General features: G+C 42.7%; 2 protein-coding genes across 7 annotated transcripts in view; one reads left to right on the top strand and one right to left on the bottom strand.

The window, feature by feature from the left end:
- Positions 1-1,893, bottom strand: part of ANKRD6 (ankyrin repeat domain 6) — a 116,023-nt gene extending 114,130 nt beyond the window's left edge. For 5 of the 6 annotated variants that reach the window (XM_054819912.1, XM_054819914.1, XM_054819920.1 and 2 more), the window contains exons 1-2: positions 1,763-1,893; positions 1,184-1,316 (exon numbers count right to left, since the gene is read on the bottom strand). The gene's annotated coding sequence lies outside the window, so the exon portion shown is untranslated. Of the gene's footprint in view, positions 1-1,183; positions 1,317-1,575; positions 1,628-1,762 lie in introns of those variants that run through there. The other variant, XM_054819913.1, reaches the window with a different exon arrangement.
- Positions 1,894-5,215: 3,322 nt separating this feature from the next.
- Positions 5,216-25,249, top strand: RRAGD (Ras related GTP binding D). The gene is made up of 7 exons (XM_054821511.1): positions 5,216-5,524; positions 12,186-12,481; positions 12,902-13,101; positions 14,090-14,204; positions 19,954-20,096; positions 21,969-22,117; positions 24,072-25,249. The coding sequence occupies exons 1-7, from the start codon at positions 5,377-5,379 to the stop codon at positions 24,221-24,223; spliced, it is 1,203 nt and encodes a 400-aa protein (XP_054677486.1). The 5' UTR covers positions 5,216-5,376; the 3' UTR covers positions 24,224-25,249.
- Positions 25,250-26,381: the final 1,132 nt, after the last annotated feature.

Below are 26,381 nucleotides of genomic sequence, written 5' to 3'. Positions count from 1 at the left end.
ACCTGGATGATCAGGAGGTTGATCTCTTTATTTTTACCCATCATTTACTGATCATTTCATTTCTAGTGTTCAAGGCGAGTTTCCTACATGAGGTTGATAGCAGTGTCTGGGTAAATAGTAGGGGGAAGTGAAAACTTTCCCAGCTGACTATGGTCACAAAGCCACTTCTGAATTTTATTACAGTTTCTTTTCAAACAAACAATGGGGAGAGAAGCAATGAGATTACTACTGTTACAGAATTCCCATCCACTCTTACAGACTAACAGGTCCTCACTGACACAAACAGGCATACATCATCTACATACCAGGCATCTAAATAAGGATTTCTGTAGACCTTAAACACTCACTTAAATCTAAAGGCAGTGGATTTGTACATGAAGTGGATGTAACTAGTATTTTCTGCTCAGAAATTATTATGAAGTTCTGAATTAGTGTCATTAGGCTATGTCTCGTGGTCTGCAACGCAACTGAAGATCTTACATGTAATCATACATCTCCAGAAACATTTTGTTTTTCAAGTATCTACAGAATGAAGATTACACAATACTTGGAACTTGAGCCTGCCAGAATAAGTTGTTATAAAACTAGCTGCACACCCAGACATATCACGTTGAAAGCAAGCAAAAGAAGTAAATAACATTCTTCTCAGAATAAGCCATATACTCAAACAGTCCTGCTAGAGGACCTGGACCATGGCTAAGTAACGCTGCATAAGAATTTAGTCTTTTTCACATTTTTGCATCTTTGAAAAGGGACAGATTTACTGATCTGCCCAGTAGATTGCTCCTTTAACATTGGTAGGACATTTTAAGTTTGCTTAAACAGCTAATGGAGGGAAGATACCCCAACAGTAAGACACATTCTACCCCTCTCAGTTTCTTCCCTGTGAATGAAAGGTAGACAGTAGCAGACATGTCCTTTTGGTCATGTGTATTGTAGAAATATCAATTAGAAACCCAAATAATCACTTCACACATAATTATAAAAATACGAAGATATTGGTTATGCCTTTTAAAAAAACAGAGCGCTGTCTACAGCCTATGCTGTAACACACACAACACCCCAGGGCATGATAAGCCCTTTATTAACGCTTGCAATAAAATGAACACTGCAGAACAAATACCCGCCGTAGCCATGGATTTCTAAAATCAGAGAGCTCTACCAGCAGCGAGCGTATACTCACAAGGTGTTGAGTCCTCAGGGAAAGCTGCTGTTTGCAGTAAACTAGTGGAAATATTTTCAGTGGAGTTTTCAGGTGATGTCAACAACAGGAAGGATGACTTTGAGCCAGATTTCCATTTCTCATCAGACGCGGCCTTAAAAGTTGGAACAAGAGCGTTAAGGCTCCTCGTTTATACCCCTAAACCTGCAATTAAACCCCTGCGTAGATCCAGGCTCCTGTATCTATGCGGCAGCCCGGGGAGTTCGTGTGTGCATGAAGGGGGGGTTACTCCCCGGACCCTACTCCGGGGCCGTACCAAAGAAACACTTTAATTACGCGGGCACCGAGTAATGATTCTGCAGGGCCCGTACCCAGCAGCAGCCCCGCCACAGCCCTGCCACCTCCGCCACTACCTGTCCGCCCCCCGCCACAAGCGCCCCTGGCACCGCCCGGGCTCCCCGCCGCCGGCCCCAGCCCGCCGCCGTCCGCCACGACGCGCTCTCCCCCCGCCCCCCCCGTCACCACAGCCACCCGTGACCCCGGCGGGTGGGTGCGGGTCTGCCTCCGGGGACCCACGCGTGCCAGCGGCGTCCAGCTCACCTACGCTCCCCGCCGCGGCACAGGCTCCCCGCCGGGCGCGGGGCCGGGCACAGCCAGCCCGACCGTCTCCAACGGCGCCTCAGCCGCCGGGCTGGGCTGCCCCGGAGGTGCCGCCACCGTGCCCGCTGCGAGGGCGACACCCAGCGGCCGCGGCGGGCGGCCGGGCGGGCAGCGCCCGGACAACCCGCCCCGCCAGCCCGGGCCGCCTCCTCTCCGGCGAGGGGCCGTGACAGGACGGGCCCCCCGGCCCGGCCCGCGACCCCGGAGCCCTCGCAAGCCATTCCCCACCGAGGAAACGGGGAAGGTCGCGCGTGGAGGCGTGGGGCCACGGCGCCCCTACCTGGCACCGGCGCGGGTAGCGGAGCCAAGGGCAGGCAGGGGAGCCAGGGCTTGGTCACCTGCCTGGTCTTGAGCGGGGCCGAGGTTACTTGCCGCTGGCCAGGGACGTCGGGCTCTGGCCGGAGCAAGTGCTCCTGGAGAGCTGGATGCTCTCCTGAACCGAAGCTCCTTTGCAACTTAATTGTGGAAGCTCATAATAATTTGCGTGGGAGCAGAAGTGCTAGAAAACCAGTTTTGGGGAGCAAAGAGTGAGCCAGCAGGCTTTGAAGTCTGGGCTGAAGGTCAGAGAGGGCTGACTTGAAAGCTTGCTGTGCCCGCTCACCACCTCACCCACCCCTCTAGCTATTACATCCCAGGGACCTTCAGTTCACTGAAATATGTGGGCAATTACGTGTGTACATCAGTAATTCACAAACTGGTAGAGAGGCAAGTCAGATGGGACCATCTGTAGACAACAGTGCAGGAGAAAGGAGTTTGTGTGAGTAGGCTGAGTAAAACGATAAAAGCGGGATCTGAAGAAGGAGGAGAAAAGAGAAAGCTAGCAGCTGCTCCTCATACAATGCTGGATCCTGCAGGCACATCGCTTTCAAAGGCTGTTCCTCTGGCTTGAAGGCATTCTCAGGGTGATGCCCTACATGAACTAAACATTGAAGTATCACAGGCGCTGTCTAGTTACGTGATGAATATATTCTTTTGAATGTTTTTGCAGATGATTCTACTTAGGCATTTTTCACCAAACAATTACTATGGTATTCATCATTCTGTGGCAGTAGTCACACCCGAGGTTCACATCAAAACCCATGGTGCTCCACAGGAAAGATTTACTGACTGAATTTTGTGTTCTGATGCCTCTCTGACCTCAGCAGACCTTTGTAGCTTTGTCAAAATGACAGCACTAGTCTGAAGTCTGGTGTCATTACTGAAAGTAGAATGTAATTGCTAAAATACATAAAAAATACGTTGTGATTCCTCACACTATAATTTTGTTTGCTTGTTTCCATATTCAGGATAGCACTACTTCATGGGAATTTTATTTTACTTGATATTGTGTAAAATTCTGATGTAGGAATGGAAGTATTTGTGTGAGTAACAGTTAAGCTATATGGTAAATAAGTTCCATATATGTAAATGTTTGCAGGACTACTTTGGCTATGTTTTATCATTATGATTGAGAAATAAGACGTTAACACATTGCAGAAAAAGACTTTCTTGGCACTGATCTGCCACCAGCCTATTTAATGGGAGATTTCCCCCTTTAACAGAAGCAGGCTGAGACACTGTCATGATCCTGCAAACCTAGATACAGACGGGCTCCCTTGATTGTGTGGATGTCAGTGGGACCATTCCCTGTGCTTAATTATTGTTAACCATTTTTAATGCAGACAGCAAATTTTGTATTCTTATGCATTTTTTTTTTCTGTTGGAAAGAGAAATTCATGAGGGATTCCCTCAGTTGCCCGAAACAGAAAGTATGTCATGTCTATGAACTGCAGCTCCCCGCTGACAAAGTCCAGTCACATCTAATAATGTACATGTCATATATCCAAAGACTCAACCCCATATCTACCTGCCCTTACTACAAGTCCTGTGACTGAAGGCCAGGCACTGGATGTGCAACAGGTTTCAAAGTTAAATGACCTGGCAAAAGAAAAAGAAGGAGGAAAGAAAAAGTCCAGGTGTAGAAGGGACAGAGAACAACTTGCTGGTGAGGGGGAACAAGTCCCGAAGCTTATGTAGAGTTGATGTCAGGTTATATTGCTGAGGGGCTGGCTGAAGTGCTAGGGGCTGGCAGGAAACCTATCTGGTGATGCGCCTGGAGTCTCCGTGGCTTTGAACCTGAAGCTGTGGTCAAACAGGAGGTCACTGACATCACCATTGTGGGAAGAGTTGCATTGTAACCAGCCCTGTCATTCCTGAGCTTCTACACCTCGATTTAGTCTTTTAGTATCTCCAAATGAGTCTCTCTCTCACTGGTGATGTTTCATAGCTCTTTGTGTAAAAGAAACCTAACACAGTCAGATTTCTGGGCAAGACCTACTTCGCCTAGCCAGTCTTGAAACCCAATAGCCTTTTCTGCGCAGATGTGGTCAGCCGGTGAGTGAGATCTGCCAGAGAATTGGGAACTTGGCTGCCAGTCACCACAGCAGGGAGCATGGGATGACAGCCAGGGGCTAACACACACCCTCCAGTGCTTAGACTGGTACAGGACAACAAGAGCAGCACTGGAAACTCTGGAGAAGGAGCCTGGCTGAGGGGCAGGTCTGTCTTCACGGTGCAGGTCTGGAGGAAGCAATGGCAGGCAGCTGAGCACACCTCAGTCTGCCAGGGGCCTCAAAATCCCACCCTCTTCCAAGGAGAGTTCACTACTATGGCTTTCTTTAGTCTAACGTTCTCATCCAGAGTATTATTTCTATAATAATCTCTCTCACCCACACTGCAAATATGTTACCACCCACCATTACTGCTGGGCTTAACACTTTGGGCCCGGCCATACAAGGGCACGGTCAGCATGGAAAGAGCGCTGGGCAGGCCACAGGCAGTGCCACTGGCACCATGTGGGCCCCAAGCGGGCACGGTGGATGTGGGAGCTGAGCAGCGCTGGGCAGACATGGGCCCTGCCCAAGTCCCACGGTCTCCGTGCAGGGTGAGGCTGCAAGACTTGACTGACTTTGGCCCCCCGGGAGGGCTACCTGTAATAAAAGTGCCTGTAGAAATTGCGGTGTGGCAGACTGGCTCACCTGGCCGCCGTCGCCACTCTGCTCACCCACCCTGGCCCCCGCACGCCAGAGGCAGCGTCTTGCGTGTGCACCGGTCCCACGGGTGTCTCTAGGCCCGCGTAGGGCGCCACGGGACAGCGGGGCCGGGGCGGGAGGCAGCGGTACCCAGCAGGCCTCGGAGCCCGCCTGCGAGCACCGCACCGCCCGGCTCTGCCTGCCAGCAGCGGGTGCCAGCGGTGGAGCCGGGCCTGGGCGACCGGCGGACGCGGAGGCCCCGCCGGCCCATGACCGGCCGCGTCAGGTGACGCGGGTCACGCCGCCTCCCCCGCCTGCTCGTTCTGCGCCCCGCCGGCAGGCTGCGCCACGCGCTCCGCCGAGCGCCGTGCGGGGGAGGGGAGCGGCGGCGGCGGCGGCGGAGGGGAGCGGCGGCGGCGACGGGGCACGGCACGGCACGGCGCCAGCGCGGCACCTCGGCCCCCCCGCGCCCGCGGCCAGGCGCGCCTCGAGGCCGCCCGCAGGCAGAGGGGCCCTCGGAGCCCCGCCGGGAGCGCGGCCGGCATGAGCCAGGTGCCGAGGAAGCTGCCGGAGGAGGAGGAGGGGGACGAGGAGGAGGAAGAGGAGGAGGAGATCGTGGGCTTGGCGGGATACGCCGACGGGGCCGAGTCCTTCTCGGACGGGGACGCGGAGAGCGGCGGCGATGAGGCGTGTGAGTGCCACCCGCGGCGGCCGCAGCAGCATCGGCACCGGGGCCGGCGGGGAGCGGCATCGCGGCCGCCGTGGGGCTGCGGATGCGGGGGCTGCTCCCGGAGAGCCGGGGCGAGGGCGGGGGGGCAGGCACCGGCCTCGGAGGGGGTTGTGGGGCAGCGGCCGCAAGGAGTGCGGGCGAGGGGTGAGGCGGGGCAGGGGGGCGAGGTGCGGGGCAGGGGCGGCCCCGTGTGCGCGGAGACGTGGGTGAGGCGCGGCAGGGGCCGAGGTGAGGCAGGGACGGGGCGGGCGGGACGGGGCCACCGCTGGAGGAGTTGAGGTTTGGCAGCTGGGGGTCGGGCCTGGCTGCCAGTGGATGTGGGTCAGGGAGGAGGCAAGGCTCCCCGTGGGATTTGGGGCACGGTGAGGGTGAGCAGGGCATGAAGGGAGGCAGGGATACAGGGATAGCGGTGTGGGGGAGACGAGGCGTCCGGAGGGAGGGCAGGCCTCGCTGGGGACGGGGGTGGGTGGTAAGAGGCCAGGCTGAGCGGGGATGCTGCGGAGGTGACCGTGGGAGGGGACGAGGCGGGGACGGGGTGCTCGTTGGGCGCTACCCTGGGGTCAGAGAGCGGGGAGCTCTCGGGCAGGAGCAGGGCAAGGGCTGACAGGTAGCAGGAAGGGCCGGGAAAGAGGGAGGAGGCAAAAGGAGTGCAGACAAAGTGGGGGTAATCTCCTTTCAGTATTTTCCATGTCTGGGGTGAGAGCTACTAGTGGCCGCAGCCACTGGTGATGTGACTTGAGTGTGCCAAGGATGGGGGTGGGGTGGGTGTCAGGTTATAAAAGGCAGCGGCAACACACAGCTCTGTGTCCAGGGCTGCTCTGCAGCTGTGAATGTCAGTCCCCACGGTGGCAGGCTCCACTAAATGTCTGTTGTCCATGTGTCTGTGCATATGGGGACCCACGTTACTTGCTGTGTATCCGTGTCAGTATGGATGGTGATGCTAGGAAGGACAGGCTTACCCGGAAAAGCAGCCTCATTCAGTAAAAAGAGGCAATGCCAGCTCAGAGCCTGTTGCTTTCATTCAGAGCCTGAATTCATTCTTCTGAAATGTATTTCACAAAGGAGCTTGGAAATCTCTCAGTATCTCAGGGCGAAGAAAGAATTGCTTTTTTATAAGAGCATAATAAAAGGCCACATGTTTTAAAGCTACTTTGATTATTAGCACACAGAACCCTTCTACAGGCTGTCAGGGAGATATCGCATTCACTAAAGCAATTTTGGGGAGAGAGGTAGGTCAGTGCTTTGAGTAGAAGCCTATATTTTGATGCAAAGAAAATATATTTCAGCATATTTCTTTCGTGCTAAACTAACTTAGCATTTTCTGTAGAGAAGTAATCCATATTCTGTCCTCAGAGGAATTTATTGGATATTTTTCAATAGGAACTTTGCTAGACTGCTAAAAATTTCAATTGCTTCTTCATAGTAACACCAGAATATTGTACTTAAAAGAAACAAACCTTTACATTTGAATAGTAGAAGTCAGTCCATGCAGGGACCTCTTTTACACAGGTTTAAAACAAAGACCCATTTTAACGGTCTGGATCCTCTGGCTTTCTGTTTCATTCTTAATTCTCTGAAGAAAGAGGCATAGAGCATCTGTAATGGAGGAGGTTTGGGTCTGTGTTTTGTGTATTTAACACTGGGCTGCAGGGCAAGGGGCTTTCCTTTTCCCAGTTTTTGTCGTCTCTCTTTCTGGATCCGTACAGTAAGTAGTCCAAAATTCAGTGTCACAGCCTCCACTTTTCTACAAAGAGTGGAAGGGACACTGTAAGGAGAACAGCTTCAATGCATGCCTGTAGAAAGTGAAGGGAGAAGCCAGGCTTAAAAGTAAAAGCATAATTTGTGCTTGTAGGCATACAGGAGATTTCAAAACTTCATATTGGTCATCTCTCACTCCATACTGGTTTCTTGTCTCTAGCCCGAATGCTGAAACCAGGGCTCTTTTCCTCCTCTTAATCTTTTTACTTTACACATAGGGTCATATTCAGAGACCTTAAAGCACTTAGTTTACATAAAGCCTAGTCATTTTTTTTAAATATGCAATTAAAAAGTATTTGGAAGCAGGGAAATCCTCTGCAGAGTGTCCAAGAAAGTAGCTTTAAGACATATCATTGCAGAGTGCTGCACTTGTGGCAGAGTGGAACCAGGTCTTCTGGTTCTGAGTCTTTTCTTTAGCCACAAAAATTTCCTTCTACTAGGCACTTCTGCAATGTTTATGAACCCACAGTAGCTGAACAGCTTTCTTGATTGCATATAAGCTTTTTCTGTTAACTCTTTCAGGCATCTGTTAGTACTGAAGATGTTCAGAGTATGTGTTTTGTAAGGCTATTGTCTTGACAGCACTCCAAAGTGCTGCAAATATCCCAGTCACAGTAGTACTAGAAATGCTACGAGATCAATGGGCTTGAAGGTACGTGAATGGAGAGTTTGGGACTGCTAATTGTCCTTTACACAAACGAGGTTAAAGCTTAAAAATAACATGATTGCATTAGTGGGGGAAAAAAAAATTATTAGCTTTATTAGTTTAAAACTCAGAGGTTTGTTACTTTACAGATGGTAACATAAGCAAAATAATTTCTTTTGGCTTGATGTCACTTGAGCAGATGAACTGCAGTGCTTTATTTGGATGTTTGAAAACCGGTGAGATCTACAAATACATCTTCCAATGTGGCATCTCTGTCACATATGCTCATGAAGCACTGATAGTCACCTGCTTTGACAATTAATTGCAATTTATGTGGAATTCAGGATGGGCTTCAAAAACTATTTTAGTTATCAATATATCTAATAGCATGAAGGAGATATTAAAGTATTCATCGTGTACTGTGCATCCTGGTAAGACAGGTCAGGACTACTACATGCAGTTCTCAACTCCTTAGAGCTGGGCTCTTCTGCATGTTGTAACACACACAAATTGTACTCCATAAGCAAGGACACAACTGCAGTTGTGAAATTTTGCAAGGAATTGAGTGCTTCTCTGTGGGGAAAGTGCTTTTGGGTTTGTTAAGTTTAATTTGTGAATACTGCAAAGGATACGGCCCCTAACCAGTGTGACTTCTGGCTGCTTAAAAGAGTTGAAAGATGAGGGACTGTTGATATGCGTTAGAAGCTGGCATTTTATAACATTTACTCTTTGCAAAAGTGAATGAAGCAGGAAATGTGTTGCATCTTGCAATAGGGAAAATCATCTTTCCCATTACAGAATAGAGAAGAGTTTAGTGTTTCTCTTAGGCGTATTATGATCTCACTCAGTAACCTAGTCTGGGAAGTTGCAGTGATACATCTACTGGCATTTCTGTGGCAAATTAAAGGAGGAGTTGTCATGTACTCTGCAAAGGAATGTGGGCAGGCAGCACATCGTCCAATTCCTTTACATATAAGGTAATCTCTTAACTCTCTCTCAGAGGAAAGTGCTGTAGCAGCCTTGCTATCTAGTCAGGTTTGGATGATACTCATTTACATTTCCCTGTCTTTGAACTGGCAGGATCTCAAAAGCTAAATAACAGTCTTACTAGCAGAAGAGCTGGTGTTTTCTTCTTATCAGTAATTGTCTTTGTACGTGCAATTGTATTTTTTTTGTATGGCTTTAATACAAAGCAGTTTCTTTCTAATAAGTGTTATAGTCCATAAAAATCTAACAGTCTGGAATAATTTAATACAACAATGTAAAACCCCAAGTTATTTAAAATATTTTTAAAATACATGTGAGTTTTCAGCCTATTCCTTAAAGAAAAGGGAGTTATGTAGGTAGCCTGTCTTCTGGTTGTCTCATCACGGGTCAGAACTTTGGAAACTGCTGTCCACCTTCAGCCAAATTTGATGGACAGACATCTCAAAGATGATTAAGGTCCCACAAGTTTGATGAAAACTGGCATTCAGAAGAGAGGAGACCCAAATGAAAGTGTCCTCAGAGGGACAGGCAAGCAGATATGTGTGTTCTCTGTGGCAGCAGCTGGCAAAGCGGTGTACATGTATATGTACCAGTGTACATATGATCTAGCCAACCGGCGTGTGTTGAGCTCCACATCAGTCACAGCATGTCATATCTGTTATTTGGAGGATATGTCATAAGATATACAGGAGGAAGTTGGTGTTATTGTGGTGGGAAGAGGAAGGGGACACAAAGTACAAATCCGTAGCAAATTAGACTTCATAAGTTCTGTTGTGTACAGAGCAAATGGCAGTTTTTCAAATTTTTTGAAACATGCAATAAAGTCTCAACCAGAAGACTGTTCTTTGTATACCTTTATGAAATATTTTATTCTGACTAGTTCTGGTAAAGCTTTGAGTAAATTATTTTCTGATGGCCAAAATGTAAATTGCATGATGTATCCACATTAATGAAATTGCTATTATATGTCTGGCAGCTGTGGAAACATTGTGTGTTAAAGAAGAGAGTGGGGTGGAGGAAATGCCATTAAATCCTGTGCCTTTGGTTTGCTTTGTTGGCGAGACTGTACCCCCAAAACATGTAATATTGTTACATCATCCTAGAGCAGATGTTTATTATGAAGTATTGTATGCACGTTTCTTGCAGCCACAGGAGGGTACTATCACTGTTGAGGTTGACAAGAAGAGTAGAGCAGCATGTTGACTGCAGTTTATTACTTCCTAAATTTGTTGTCTGTGGATCAGCAGACCTTGGCCATTGCTGCATTAGGAGCATGAGATTCCTATGGAGTTACCTGTCACTATTCTGCTTGAAGGAGTTTCATCTGTGCACTGCTCCAGCTTGGTAGTGTTTCATGTGTGATAATTGACGAGAACACAGTAAGTGGTAATACCTGTCAAGGCCTTTCAAATGTATTTAAAAGGGATAGGATCCCCCTGATAATGAGTTTTCAGCTCCGTGTCAGTCAGGCACTGTGATGACATGGCCCACACTGAGTGGCATAACCGCTCACAAGCCAGTAGATGGTGCCAAGGGATATTTGATGCTAACACCGCAAGACCTTCTGAAGTTGAGAAGCCCTAATTCTGGGTAACTGAAGCTCATGAGGCACAAACAGATGTGAATAAGGTTCTGTGCACTCCTGGCAGGCACATCCTGCTCTTGTGTTTCTGAAAGTTGTGAGTGAGGCTTGAGGAATACAAGAGGATGGATGTGATCACCACCCCTGGGTGCAAAACACACCCCAAGGCAAAGGATTCCTTCAAGCTTTCTATGTTTTTCAGCTCATAAGGCTATGTAGTAAATCAACAGGTTCAAACTGTTGTTGCTGAAGTTTCTTGGTTTGGATTTTCATACTTTTGGAGTAAAGTCGATCACTTAAAGTATGCAGGGCATACGCAGGAAAGATGCCTATGAACAAATGTGTGCCAGTTTTCTGCAATTCAAAATTTATCCCAGCATAAAAAGACAAAGAAAGACAATTATGTCATGCTCTGAATAATGTTGCATAGTCTGCAGTGGGTGGGAGACGGTCTGCCTGATGGCTGGTGTGTTTAGCCTGTTGTCTGATCAGTATTTTAAATCTGACCACTGTGTGCTGTGAGTCTTACTCTGCAGATTTAGCATTGACAATTCAGTTTTTTGCATTGCTTGTGTTTGATGCTGCAAACAGGATATCACAGAGGTATTTGAAAGCTTTTGACATCTACGTGCAGTACCGTTTTCAGCTCCGACATTTCAAAGTTATAGCCCAGCTAAATGCAGCAATTGAGACAGTTGTAGCGATTTGAATTAGAGATACCTGAAACTGAAGTTGGTGTGCTTACAGGTGTGGATAGCTATACATTCATGTCTTTACAGATATAACAGTATAGTTTACTCCTATGACTACCTTTATGCTAATATAACTGCACCAGCACTAGAAAATGTTCTGATTTAGTGGTACCAGTTTCAAACTGGGTTTCAAACTGGGGTAGGTAACACAATGAAATCACTGTGTTTCCAGGCCTTTACTTTGCAAATAGGCAAGGGATATGCTATAATCTTATTTATTGGATAACAAACTTTTACAGATTGTAACACAAATTGTTCAATAGCAGGTGAAATCCTTCCTACCTTAGAAAAGGACTCCTCATGAGCTCAGTACTGTGTTGTAAGTCCCAGCATACAGGCATTGTTTGTGTCCTCCTCCTGTACCTCCTGGGATGTGTGATTTTATCTATCTATCTATCTATCTATCTATCTATCTATCTATCTATTTTAGAGGAAGGAAGCCCTCATGTACCCTTAGGAAGATCACACAGATGTATCTAACACAAACTTACTCCTTTCTTCCAACAGTGTTATGTAGTTGACAAGGGTATTTGTTACTGGATTATATTATTTTAAAGTTGGGTTAGAATGTATGTGAGGTAGTGTTAATTAGAGTGAAATTAGGTATTTTAGGATGTCTGCGCATGATAACACATTTTTCACATACAAATCGAGCGACCAAACTTTCTGCAGTCTCTGTCTTACAGGTGAGAAGCAGGTTTTCTGATAGTATAGCCCAAGGGGCAAATAATTCAAGTTAAAATGCCTGTAGCACCGCTCCCTAATCTTAAAAATTGGTAACATTTGCATAAACTCAAGTAAAATATCATGAAAATAAATGTCAAATGCATGTTATCTGGCAGTTACTAATTATATTGCCATAGTATATTACTTTTCTTCTTGTGTGCTTTTATTCAGTTCTGGATTTCAATGATCCCTTCAGTACTGAAGTTAAGCCAAGAATCCTGCTCATGGGATTGAGAAGAAGTGGGAAGTCTTCCATTCAGAAAGTTGTCTTTCACAAAATGTCGCCAAATGAGACTCTTTTCTTGGAGAGCACAAACAAGATCTGCAGAGAGGATGTTTCCAACAGCTCCTTTGTCAACTTTCAGATATGGGATTTTCCTGGGCAAATTGACTTCTTTGACCCTACGTTTGACTATGAGATGATTTTCAGAGGCACTGGAGCACTGATATTTGTTATTGATTCTCAGGTAAAAAAAGGGGGGGGGTTAAGCTATCTTTTTCTTTTCTTACTTTAGCAATAGACAAATGGGTTGAGAAGCACAGATTTTTTTCAAAGCAAATAAATAACTTACATCACAAACACACATTAAAAGAAAGTCATTAAAACTTGAAGAGCTGCTTGGTTATTTTTAATCTCTCTCTGCAGTATGTTCAAAAGTTAACTAATTTGCTTTAATATCTCAAGGTTCTTGCTCAGACTCCTATGTGCTGACAGCATGAGATTGGTGCGTATGCTAGATGTAGGCTCAGGCTTCTGCTTATAAGAAATTAAAAAAAAATAAAGCTGTTGTTGAACTGTAGCATTATCTAAAAGTATGTACCATAAAATTTTATATATATTTTTAAGAACTTTCTTGCAGTTGTAGCTTTTCTTTTTACTTTATTAGGATGATTATATGGAAGCATTAGCTCGGCTGCATCTTACTGTGACCAGAGCCTATAAAGTGAATCCAGATATCAACTTTGAAATCTTTATCCATAAAGTGGATGGTTTATCTGATGATCACAAAATTGAAACGCAAAGAGATATTCACCAGAGAGCAAATGATGACCTTGCAGATGCTGGATTGGAGAAGATTCACCTCAGGTGAGAAAAGCTGCTGTGCAGAGAATCCCAAAGAGGAGAGCAGCTTATCTGACAAGTTAACCATTTTCTGTTCTCTTGAAGTAGCAGGCAACAAGCTTTTGATATATGAAGGAAAAGGATAATCAGAGACGTTGCTTTTGACCAAATGACTTTTTTGGGCCAAACAAAGTATCTTATTTCCGATTGCTGTCTTGGAGGGAAAGATGCAGAGGAGATGTGCTTTAAAACAGGTTACAAATACACCAGAGTCCTACCAGTTTTTGCTGCAGCTGCTGTCTTGAAATAAGTTGCTTGGACAGTGGCAGCAACCAGAGCTCCAGCCAGTAGAGTGTATATGGTACCTTACATCACTTTTGTCATCTTTGAAACCTCTCTGCTTTGCAGTCCCCTCCCAACCACTAGTCCTCACTGCTGCAGCCTGCTTGGAGCCACTTGGGAAGACAGGTGCTGTATCTTTGCCTTATGTCTGCTGATAAAGCAGATTGTTGTAGCAAATAATGAAAAATAGTGGACTTCTGCAGACTGGGAACTAGAGGACATCAAGTTGTCATGTCTGTCTTAGCACTTAAAGCCAAATATATTAAAAACAGAGACCTGCTCCGTGAACATGCCAGCTCTTTAGAGCTCTTAACAGCTTGACTGCATCATTGAATTGATAAATGGGTTCACAGCTTTCAAAAAGTAGATCACAACAGACGTATTCAGTAATACTCCTTTCCTGCAATTTGAAAAATATTTTCATAAGAACACCAAGGTGGGAGTTCCATCATGAAGTTCTACATTGAGGTCTAGTTTGCAGTGTCTAGGGTTTTTCTGTAGAGAAACGAAGTCCTATGCTTCAATAACATGTGACTTTTGATCACAAGGGGTAATTGCATAAGTGTAGGCACTTGCTGTTTGACAATATTTCATTTCACTCATATTATGAAAGGTACATCATGTTCACAGTATGTGGCTAAAAGGAAAATGTGGTGACGTTTTTTTCCAGCTTTTATCTGACAAGCATATATGATCATTCTATATTTGAAGCATTTAGCAAAGTGGTACAGAAACTGATTCCACAGCTCCCAACACTGGAAAACCTGCTTAACATCTTTATTTCAGTAAGTACTTGTTATATACTTTGTCTGTAAATCCGGCTATGTCCAACATGCATGTTGAGATATTCTGTTTGCTGCCTTCTGAGAGATTATGAGCAATGTGAACTCTCAGAGAAATTATCAAAACTTAGTTGAAATGCACCCACATGCAGCTTGGCCTCACCTCTCTGTCTATTAAACAGCGTTGCTGAGCTGCTGAGATACTCACAGTATTTCCTGAATCACATAAAGTGGGTTAGCAGCCCTCACTTTTCTGCTCATACATTAATCTGAATGTTACAAAGGTCTGTGCTGCATGCATTTGTTTTAGTAGTACTTAAAATCTGTGTAAATAAATTCTTAAAGGAACATCATCTAGTCTGACCTCTTATGTAGAGCTTTTTAGAATTAATTCTACTTAATGTGTGAAGTTTGACCTGTTTAAGAAAGTGTCCTCTTGTCTTGAAATTTTTAGAGTTAGAGTCCATCACAACTTTCACAGCTTCCATAGTTACTCCCAAGGCCAGTTAGAGAGCTTTGCATATCTAGTGGCTTATTAACCTCTGTGGAGGTAATTGCTTACTCCACTGTTCCCATATGTGTGGTCCCTTCCTCTCCTTTGTTTGGTTCTGACACTCGCCTATTCTCTCATGGAGTCACTGTGATGCACACTAATGCACTGTTTTATTTAGTTAAAAGCGGGTCATGGAGGAGTCCAACATTCTTTTGTTTTGGCACAAGATAAAAGATGGGAATGTGTGGCCATGAGCAAAGGGGAACACAGTGAGCTGGTTGTGAAAAGGGGGAACTCTCACTTTTGGTGGTCATTAAGTCAGGTCATAGCAGCTCCTGAAACTGCACCTTTCTCACGGTATTCTAATTTTGTACCTTGCATCTAGCATTGCTCTGTCAAGCTTCAAGTTCCAAGCAAGGCACTTAGTTGTGCCTTTTTGTGATTTTTAAGCAATGAAATTATTTAATATCATTCAACAGCCTGTAAGATAAAATTAGACTTCACAGTTTCTCAGTGTAGGGTGTGAAAATGGAGACAGAATAAAGTTGGATATGTTGCTGAAAGGGAAAGCTAGGATTAGAGGGAGGTCTTTCCAAAACTTATTCTCTTACTATTAAGCAACAAATGATGCTATTTCATAATGAATGGTTTGTTACAAAGATCTGTTTCTACCAAAGTGGATCGACTGTATACCAGTTATCATCCAGTCTCAAACTCCACTTAGGACAGAAAGATAATGAAGGAGTCATGACAACAGTTCTGGAGCAATTGGATATTGAATATGCTACACAGTCTCAAAGAGAAAGCTGTCTGAACGATAGTCCTCCTTGTAACAGAGTCACCCCAGTCATTCCTGTTGTGAGTCAGATCTCTGTACAGGCTCTCCTCACTGTTTGGAGTTGGTGAAAGATTTCTGCCAAAGCACCAAATGAATCGAGCACGCGCTGCTTCCTAAATGACCGATCACAGTTGCTTGTGTGTCTGGAACACCCAGAAGGCAGCTCAAATAATACCTAGTCTGTCAGATGTAATTTGTAAGGAAGAGCAACTCTTTCAAATGAATAGGAATTCCAAAAAAGCAAAAGAGGTATGCTATTTCCCCTATTCAGTAGGGGCAACAGTCTCAGACTGTTTCTTAGCTCCAAATAGAGCAAAATCCAGTTTGTTAATGACCTATAGCAAGGTGTAGCTGCATCACTGTGTCCTCAGCGTGCTTGCTGTCTGTTTTTATGAGTATCTTCTATCTGTAGACAGCAAATTTGAAATGACACTATTTGCAACCACAGGAAGACTAAACATCATCTTTCAGCATAGAATTAGTTAGCGGGTGCCTCTTTACTTTAGCAACTTAGTGACAACAAATCTTGACATGGATTTTGGTCATGCCTTACCTCAGGAAGCCAGTGTGTTGGATATCAAAGTGTGGGTGTATTGGTGTTCTAGTTTGGGTTTTGCAGCAATATTCATGAGGACGTGCTTTCATTTATGCCATGAAGACTTCCAACATGAAAAGCTGACGATCACAAAAATAGACTCTGAAGTTCACGTCAGGTTTTTGCCTAACTTTATAGTGCCACAGTGTGTTAGCTTGTACGTTTGAGGAACCATCAGTGTGATAATACTGCTTCTACATTCTTTAATGTAACTGCTCATAAAGCATAAAATAACAGTTCATTTGGCATTCAAAATCCATGTACATCTTACCTGACTAACACTCTTATCAGCTTCATGTAGAAGGATGTTTGTTTTTTAACTACTGTCGCCTTACCAAGCAATCAAGTTGTTTGACACAGGAACGTGGATTTTCATTTTAGGGTTGTTGGGGATTTGAGGAATGTTAAAAAGTATGTGTTAAAAACAAACAATGAGTTATCATGGCAAAAATAAAATTAAGTACAGTTTTGTTTATTTGATGATTTAAATTTCATCTGTAGATTCAAATGTAATATTTAAATTTAAAATTCATTCATGAAATCTGCTGTTTGCCACAAGACCTGTTTAAATAACTGTCCAGAATTCATTCCTAACTGTAAGTGACTGGTGATATCCTGTAAGTTCTTTTAAAAATTCCTTTTTAGGGCCAAATTCTGTCTTACTCTTCATACTTTCAGGAAGGAGAAAGCTAGGCCCACTTACCTAACCTAGGAATTGAAGTAATACTACTAGTTTTACTGAACCAATTCCATTTAAAGAACAGAAACTGCCTTCTACTTATCAAACCCACTATAGTTTGTTTGAATTTCAACTACTTCATGGTTTTTACCTATCAAAAATAAAATCTCATATATTCATTGCAATGACTCTCTTGGTTCACATCAGCCATGGAATACTCCTACATCGATTCAGAGTGCTTGATAGAGCTTCTAGCGCATGTTGCATCTTCTTTGCAGACTGTAGGGTTCTGTCAGAGATTACAATTGCTTATTCTGAGCCTGCTCTCATTGACATCAATGACAGCATCTTACTTAGTTGCACAAGGCAGCTGTTGGCCTTTGTTTCTCTAATAAGGAGCCCTCCTGCTCTAGTAACAGAAACAGTTGAATTCTTACCGTCATTTTCCCTGGCTGAGTGTTAATGATATAATATCTCTTTGAATAGTATTTTTTTATCTACTGTTTCCTGAATTTTTTAGTGACTTGTAATTATTGTTTGTACTGGTATTTTTTTTTTCCTTGAGCAATTTCCTCACAAACGTTCTGGCAAATCTGTTGCTTTTTCAGTTAAAGTTGTACTAAAAACACTGGCAAATGAGATCTGTGAAGTCATGTGGGTACAGTTCAGTGGTGACTACTCCTGGCAGTCCATCCTACCCTTTTGCCAAGGTTTCTGTCACCGTACAAAGTTCGACAGAAGCAAATATGTGCCAGTTTCGCAGCAGGTCCTACCACAGTGTACTAGTTTCAACTGAAAACATGCATGGTTTAAGTTAAGACAGCAAGCTCTGCCCTTACTAGCAGGTGTGACTGCTGGCATGGCAAACATCTCAGGATGAAAACTTTTTCAGCTGTCACTGCAAGTACAGGCAGGCTGCAGCAGCCGGAGTTCTGAAATGGCAAAATCACTTCTTATTGCTAAATGTTACTATATTGTCACTGGCCTCTTAGTAGTTTAAGATACATCTTACCTGTACAGCTGAAATTATCACTATGTCTTTCTTTATGTAATACAAAATATTTTAATCAACTCCTCATGAATGACACTGCAGGGCTCGAGTTCCAGCTTCTTTTGTTTAAAATTACTTGTATTTCCAAATATGTATTTTGACAATGAATTACGCCTATATACTTATATGATATTTACAGGTGAATCTTGTAATTAATCTTATTTGACAGCATCTGTTGAAGTGTGTGAGGTGCTGTCAGAATTACTATTTAAAAATTAAAATTACAGAACTATCACATGTGGCCAGAATACCCAAAATAAATACACATACCTTTTTGTTCTTAGTGCTCAAAGAATGCAGACGCATAGAGTCAGGTAGGCTGAAAGGGACCTTTAGAAGTCAGCTCCTGCTCAGAGTCAGGCCAGTTAGAGCAGGTTGCTCGTGGCTGGGTCCAGTCCAGCTTTGTGTATCTCCAGGGATGGAAACTCTGCAACCTCTCAGGTCGGCGTGCTCCCAGTGCTTCACCATTCTCATGTTAAATTTTTTTTCCTTGTATCAAGTCAGAATTTCTTCAACACTGTAGCTCTGAGAAGAGTTTGGCCCTGTCTTCTGTGCATCCTTATATTAGGTATTTGTAGATAGCGACAAGCCTTCTCTTCCTCTGAGACTCTTCTTGTACATCGTGTGCTTCAGCCCACATACCTAAGGTATCCACAGTGTGTACTTTGTTTTGAATATTGTTTTAATTAATGAATTACTGAAATGTACCACTCATAGAGTCTTTTCCATAATGAAATGCCAGAATTTCACCTCTGTACTCTGTAATTGTTGACAGATGTTTCCAGCCTTAGTTGTGTGTGCGATGGTGGAAGAATTAAGCCTCTTTAAGAAGAAAATGCCCAAAATATTGCTGGCCATTGTTCAATAGCATACCTAGGGTTGAAATTTTTCTACCTGTTTCATGAAATTTGGAGTGGGAGGGTCACTTTAGTCTCTTAACTGTGTGTTAAATAGTTGACTGGGAAAGAAGAAGAAAAAGGAAAAGTTCTGTAACTACAAAGGAAGCTGAAGTTGTTAAGAGTTTTCAGTGTGTTTTTTGGTAGTTACAAAACTGCTGTGGCACCAGTCCCAAACCATATTCAAAAGGGACACCCATATATGGAGAAAATTCGGTTGGATAGGGGAAAGTTGCTTCTCTTCCTGTATAGGTGGATTCTGAAGCATATTTTATAGCTTGAGCTTTAGCAGTACTGGGAAATTGCACTTTGTGTTCATACTGGGACAGCTGCCTGGGTGCAATCCCTTGATATCAGCAAGCAAAGCTACTGTTTTCAGTTAAATAGTACACGTTTTTTCCTCTTTTTTCCAGGAAGCAGAGGCTTATGGCAGTTACACTTGTCTACACAAAGAGTATGAGCTAGCATTCCTGGCTAGCCTCTGAGCGCTACAAATACTATACCTCTCCAGTATGGAGGGGGTCTTAACCAGCTTGGCAGGATGACAGGAATGTGGCTGTCATCACATTAGCAAGCTTTAGCATTATAAACATGGCTTTAACCACCAATGCTACATGAAAACTGAAAGAGCACCCTCAAAATACCAGTCTTTCTCCTGTGATCCTAAAAGATGTTCTAAGGAACCAGACAATGAAACAGTTACAGACCCAGATGAGACAATTTCTCAATTTCCTTGAGAAATTAGTTCCTTCTTTGGCCATCAACTTTTTCTTTTCCTTGCTTCTGCCTTCTTACGTGTCCAGCTAGAATAACTTTAAATTACAGCTCTCTTTTTATGTCCGTTGTTACAGTCAAACACCCAAAAGTTTGATCTTGGAAGATTTGCTTTCCCCTGCATTTTCCACTGAAAATAAATGTAACCTCTCCAGATGTTTTCCAGAGAGGGGAAGTCTGGGAGTGTAATTTGGCGTTATGTCTGCTCAGAGGCAGAAACTGTTGGAAGGTCGGTGAGCATCATGGTTTGCTACAACTACAACAGTGCTTATGTACAATTCTTTCAAAATGAGCTTGACTGCACTTTAACTTCCACTTCTTCAGCCTAGCTTTTTGCGTAACAGGCAAGTAGGGGAACAAAAAAGCTTGGTATTAATTTGAAGACGTGTTTTCCATTTTATTTTTCTTTTTTCTTTTCTTAAATAGAATTCTGGGATTGAAAAAGCATTTTTATTTGATGTAGTCAGTAAGATCTATATTGCAACGGACAGTACTCCAGTGGATATGCAAACTTATGAGCTCTGCTGTGATATGATAGACGTTGTGATTGACATTTCTTGTATATATGGGTAAGTAAATTGTTAATGCTTCTCATAAAACTGTGTACCTAGAATCTGAATGGCCTCAAAATTAGAGTGATGTGGGTATAAACAGTAATGAGAATGTATAATTTGCCAGAGTAATTTGTCAGGACGGGGGGAAGGAGGAAACGGCAGGCCTCTGAGGTACAGATCCCCTGCCAGCAACAAGCACTGCTCCCCGCCCAGCCTCTTTTGTGAACACCTTCCTCTTTCTATGCTAATAATTTTATTTGGAGGAAGGAGTGGGAAGTAACCAACCTAAAATAAAAGGAAACATTATCTTTTTTGTTCCCCAGGGACGAATTCAACAGAAGGATGCCTCCCATTTTAAAAAAAAAAAAAAAAAAGTGGGGCCATATTTAGTTTTGTTTACTTTAATGGCTAGTGGCCTCTGCTGGCCTCAGAGAGCTGCTTCACTTGTACTTCAGTTCTCTGTTCGTCCTCTTTTCCCTACGTGACCTTTGTGGGTTTGGGGGGGTTTTGTTTCAGTTTCCTCTCCTTATACATTAGCAACTGGAGATCTTCTGTGGTAGCATGTACATCTCCTTGCAAGCTATGTTTTACATGGCTTGGCCCTTGGCCAAATGTAATGCCAGCTATTCCTGGGAAAGGCAGGGGCACATTAAGAATTAGTGCACTAAGATGCATAGACTTGGAGGCTAAACCGCAGTGTGTGCTTAGAGTGTGGTGGTCTTTGGTAGCCTTGCATTCGTACCCACTGATAGACTTCTTGCACTCTGGAGAAGGTACAAGGGAGAATCCTAGTGCAGATGTGCACTAAGCATTAGAACTTCAAAAGAACAAGAAATTGTTGAATATCTTTCTAAGATTTCTTAGGTTTGTATGTTCGATGGTATGTTTCAGATTTTGGAGTTGGTCACTTCAGTAACTGTACAAGAACTTGTGTTTTACAGAGGTATACAATAAAGGATGCTGATTCTGTGGCATTTTTTTGTACAGAGAAAGATGCTGCTATGTAGTTCAAAAGATTCTGCATTTAATTATTATCTGTACAACACCACTTGTGGGGCGCTCTATGCACAAAATGTCACTCTGCCACTGTCTTTGCGTAACCATGTAGCATTCATTTATCACCAGAAATCTGCTTGCCATGTTTTTAGCTATAGACTAAAGACATACCTATAGACTAAAGACAGGACATTACAATTAATTTCTTGTCCTCTGTTCCTGGAGCATCTGTGGAACTTGCTACCTTAATATATTATTGATACTACTTGTTCTGGGAGGTTGCTGATAACTACCTATTTAACAAGATCTGTGTGTGCATTCAGGAATGAGGGTGAAATTACAAGGTAAGAAACTAATACAGTGATCATCATAACACATGGTCTGTGAAGGAGAAATCTCTTCATGATACGATGTTGCAAAAGCCAACACCTCATGAGGAAAGTCTCATGATGGCTTAAAGTATCAGCAAGCTGCCACTGCTGAAGTAAGGTTACTAGATTTGGAATTATCAGTATAGCCTTACTGGTTCACATGTTTTAGATAAAGTCATCATGTAATGCATTGATTAAAAGAAAACAGCCAACCTTGTGGTAAATGGTTGGCAACTAATAGAGGTAAAAATAAGGCTCCAGTTCGGGTACTAGGCAATCAAACAATCTGATTTCTAGCCCCAGATCTAAGATTTGTTGTGTGATTGGATAAATGATTTGACCTTTGTGTCTTCTTAGTTTATGTAGTGTGTAGTTTGAAGAAGAGTCTCCCTGAAAGGTTAAAATGAGAATTTTATGCAGTTTGAGATTACCTGGTGAAAGAATGAATGTGGGAGTACTTTTGTTAGCTCATCTGGTGGCTTATCTTTTCTTGTTTGTTTGTTTGAATATTGCCCTTTAGGCTTAAAGATGATGGCACTGGAACTCCTTATGACAAAGAATCAATGGCAATCATAAAATTGAACAATACAACTGTCCTTTATTTAAAAGAGGTGACGAAATTCCTTGCTCTTGTTTGTTTTGTCAGAGAAGAAAGCTTTGAGAGAAAAGGTATTTTTTCCCTCTTCTAGTATTGCATTACTTTTCCCTTATATTAGCGAGTTAACGAATAACTGTGGTTGTCATTAGCTGATAACAGTCTTTAGCTGTATCACAAATATTAAAGGTAAGTACAGCTTGGTAGAGCTTACATAACATCTTTAAAGGCATGAGGTATTTGTGCTGGCATTAAGATAAGATGAAATCATAAATGTATTTGACAACTTTCTGATATGAAAGCATATGAAAGTTTACATCCAGTACAGTAAAGCTTCCATCTGCAACAGTAGAATGTGTCAGTTTATCTTGGCTAACATTGACTCGTACCTGTTGGCGCCAGCATACGCATTTGGAACAGCTTGCGTGCCATAACCAAGGAAAAATTATTGAAACTGCCTGATAGGAAAAAATATGTTCTTGCTTTCCTCATCTCTGAAAGGAGGCTTTTAAAAAGCTGGATATTTGGGAACTAGATGGCTTTCATATTTTGCAGTTAAAGTGCATAAAATTTCTTGGTTATCTCTCTGACCCTGGTCAAGGTCAATACTGAAAGCTTAGTTCGTGATCATTCTGCTTGCTGGCATGATTTTCACCAAGTTACTGGTCTTAGTGAAATGCCCTGAGACCAGAACTGAGCAGTGGAAGAATGACCCATCATCTGGGCTCGTGTCCCCATCTTGTGATATTAATTCACTAGTATTGGTGTGTTTGTGAATGTAGTACTCATACCATGTCTGCTGGGCTGTTTGACGGGCTGTTTAGCTTTTATTTTATAGAACTTCAGCTGGTTGAATTTCTCTTTAATACCCATACTGCCTTTATTATCTGTGAATGTTAGAAGTGGTCACTTTCTTTTTTTGCTGTAAGCCTAAGATGTGTTACTTTGACATACCTACTAAGAACAGTTTCAGAAAACACACCATGTTGAATAAACACCCACTAGGGTTTGTCCACAACTGTGTCAGGTTGTTGTGTCTACATAGTTTGTTTGGGACAGTGCTGTAGCCTCTACTCTTCAACAGTACAGTTCTGGTATTATAATGCAGATTAGCTTTTGGTACCTGGTGACTTCCACATAATATTTTGTCTGAACTCTAAGGAGAGGGAAAACAATTCCTGGAAAAAAAATCAAAGTGTAACATGGTGGATTTAAACCACTTAAAATATGTACCATCTTCTGTTAGGGAAATTAAAGTAGAAAACACTGCAGTATTTGAGTTAAGAAAGCTTATGGCATTAACCTTGAATGAGGTTAGTAAGCTCAGTACCAACATTCTAAAATTGTATTGCAGTATTACACAATTGTAGCACCCAGTAAGTCTTCGATTGACTACCGGTATGGCTTTACAGCTTTTCTATGGGATCACATTCAGCCCACTCACATGGTAATATTATCTGCCTATTATGTACATATGTAATCTAACAGCACATCTATTGTGTTATTTTTCAATTACAATGTAAGATGAAATATAGCTGGCTGTTATTTGGTAATATTTCTATCAAATATCCATTTCAAAGCTTATGCATTTGCAAAAAAATGAAAACTTTTTTTTATTACTAGATGCTACTTATTTTTATCACAGTTATTCTGTAAAGCAAATTTACAAAATGACACCATATTTCATGAAATATATTAATTTTTCATGTAGTATATTGAGCACTTCTCCAAAGCTCTTTAGTAAGTTAAAGCTTTGTTATCTGCCAATGAACTTCTATTCGTTTTCTCTTAAGACTGATAAGTATATTTAATATTGGACATAGTATGAAACTGTAATGCTCACTGAATTATTTGTATTTATCAAATGTGCTTTTGCTTAGCACAGAAAAAAATGCTTGGAAAATTCACTGATTATGACCTCCATAGAGACAGTGTGGTATTTCACTAAATGTAGAATATAAGCAATTATTCATTACCTAATTTGTATAAATGTCTTTATTAATATGGAAAACATTTCTGTTTCTGTAGGATTAATAGACTACAATTTCCATTGTTTTCGAAAAGCCATACAAGAAGTATTTGAAGTAAGAATGAAAGTAGTAAGATCTCGAAAACATCAAAGCCTCATGCAAAAAAATAAAAGACCCACTCCCAATGGGACACCAAGAATGCCACTGTAACTGAGGTTTTCTGGCACTGTGGCAAGCAAAGTTGTCATGAAGTTGATGTGACTTCTGCATCTCATTGCACTGAGTGAAGAGGAAAACAAATGGGACTGATGTATTATATGAATTTTCCCTGAACGTTCAGAAAGCACTGTTTAAATATTTTTATCCAATCGGTTCTTTTCATATAGTGAGCACTTTGAGCAAAATGTTGTATATATAAGCATTGAGGTGAACACTTGTAAGAATTTTCTTAATATATGCTGTAAACCTTTTTCATGCCATATTAAGAAAAAAACAGCTGTGACAGAAATACTGGGTACATAATTTGCACTTTTTTCATGTTTTCCTTGTGGAGTTGGACTTTGATAAACTTAGTTTTTATGGTGATTTTGATGCATGGTGTCAGGTAAAATGTATGATGTAGTTTATTTACCTGCTACAATCAAATTGGTTAGTAAACAATTAAGAAAACTTGGTATAATGCCTTTTAAAATTTGTGACAGCTAATACCTAACATTCATACAGATCTAATTTCGTATATTTTTCAATTTGTAAACTGAAGAATAATTTTCAAGTATTGCAGCAATAAGCATCTTACCAGGGATCATAACTGGTAGGTAAATATTAGCTTTTATAAAACAGGCTTTTGGCCAAATTTCACCCGGAGTTCTCCATAACACTGGTCATGCCCTCTGTTGGGTCTGTTTTTATTATTTACCTCAGCATATACCACTAAAATACCTTTCTATAAAGATAATTGTTTTGTAAAATGGCTCTATGTTTCACTGGTATTTTTATAAGGCTTCAGAGGAGAGTGTTGTATCTGAAAGGTTGAATTTACATTGCTAAGTTTGGTTTGAGAGCCTGCACATCTACAGCTGGCGCAGTGAATAATCTGTATGTATTTCCACCCTGTCATTCTGATGTACTGATAGGAAGTCTTAAAGATGTGAGCACTGGGTTCTGATTCCCTCTTATAGGTGTACATCTGTGACTGAAATCAAGAAGAGACCATTAAAATGAGGACTGGACAATCTACCTGCTGTAGTAATCAGCATATGTCACTACTTTTTATTTTAGTATTGAACATGGGCAGACTTGCCACAGGATCAGCCAGGACAGCAGAACACTCTCAAACCTAAAAAGAAGTAAAACTTACTTTCTGAGTTCTGTATTCCCTGGTTTTGTTTAATTAATGATACAAAATTATCGGAAGAGCAACTCTTCTTTTTTTTCCCCAGTCCCACTGCAAACCAATTGCATGCACAGTCCAGCAGTGTTTTCAGCAGCTCTTGGGAGTGGGAAGAGCTTGATTTGAACGGGAGGCAGCTTGCTGTATACCAGAAGCAGGTAAGGGGAGCTGTACCTCACTCATTCGTAACTAATCTGCCCCTAGCTGAGAGAGCTCTGGAGAGAGAAGGGAAGATGGAATTGGAAAGTGTTCTCTTAGCCGCGGTAAGGCGTAATGCTGCATGTCTGTCAGGGTGTTAAGAGCCCCCAGTGTTTGCTCGCTTATTGTTGAACAAGGAGGGGTTTAACCTGTGGTAAGCCAGTCTCAATTCAGTTGTGGGTCGAATGGAAATGCAGAGTTTCTGTGCTGTGTATTGACACATCTTGAGGCTCTAGTACTATACCAGATACATGAGCTGGGAGAGCCAGTTAGCATGAATGCAAAGGCTCTCTGTGCAAACATCTGCCAAAACAGCAGACCAGTAGTTTCCAAGCCTTTTAGTGCTGCCTCATGCACGTGACTTACGTTTTTGAAACAGACTGTGTCTTTTGATATGAGTCTGTTGAGTATATGCAGAGTTCTTAGAAAAAGGTGCTAGTCAATAGATGGAGCTCAGCCCCATCAAGGCTCACGTGATAAGTAATGCAGTTCTAGGTGCTTGGGAAGGTGAGAAGCCTTGACCATAGCCAAAAGTACTGGCCCTGCTGCCAGTGTGAAGGATAATGACAGTAGCTGTAATCAAAGCAGAACGCTTCAGAAATGCAGAGCTCAAATTCCTTTCGCTGCTGTCACCACCTATCATTGTAGGTGAGGGCAGCTCTTCTGACCAGTGCCTCAGTTAAAGTAATGCAAAGCTGTCTCCAGAGTTCACCACAGCAATGGTGGGTAAGAGGCACCTTTTGACAGCTTTCCAAGTCCACAGGACTTTCATTGAAGGGC

The sequence above is a fragment of the Grus americana genome, chromosome 3 (genome assembly GCF_028858705.1).
Source record: "Grus americana isolate bGruAme1 chromosome 3, bGruAme1.mat, whole genome shotgun sequence".
NCBI lineage: Eukaryota > Metazoa > Chordata > Aves > Gruiformes > Gruidae > Grus > Grus americana.
The sequence above is the reverse complement of the archived record's forward strand: the minus strand, read 5'-3'. Positions and strand labels throughout refer to the sequence as shown.

Bases quoted from the DNA above. Each gene is read 5' to 3' on its own strand.
- RRAGD (XM_054821511.1), top strand. From the start codon at position 5,377: ATGAGCCAGGTGCCGAGGAAGCTGCCGGAGGAGGAGGAGGGGGACGAG. The intron at 5,525-12,185 runs GTGAGTGCCACC...GCTTTTATTCAG, and splicing joins GAGCGGCGGCGATGAGGCGT to TTCTGGATTTCAATGATCCC. The intron at 13,102-14,089 runs GTGAGAAAAGCT...GTTTTTTTCCAG, and splicing joins TTGGAGAAGATTCACCTCAG to CTTTTATCTGACAAGCATAT.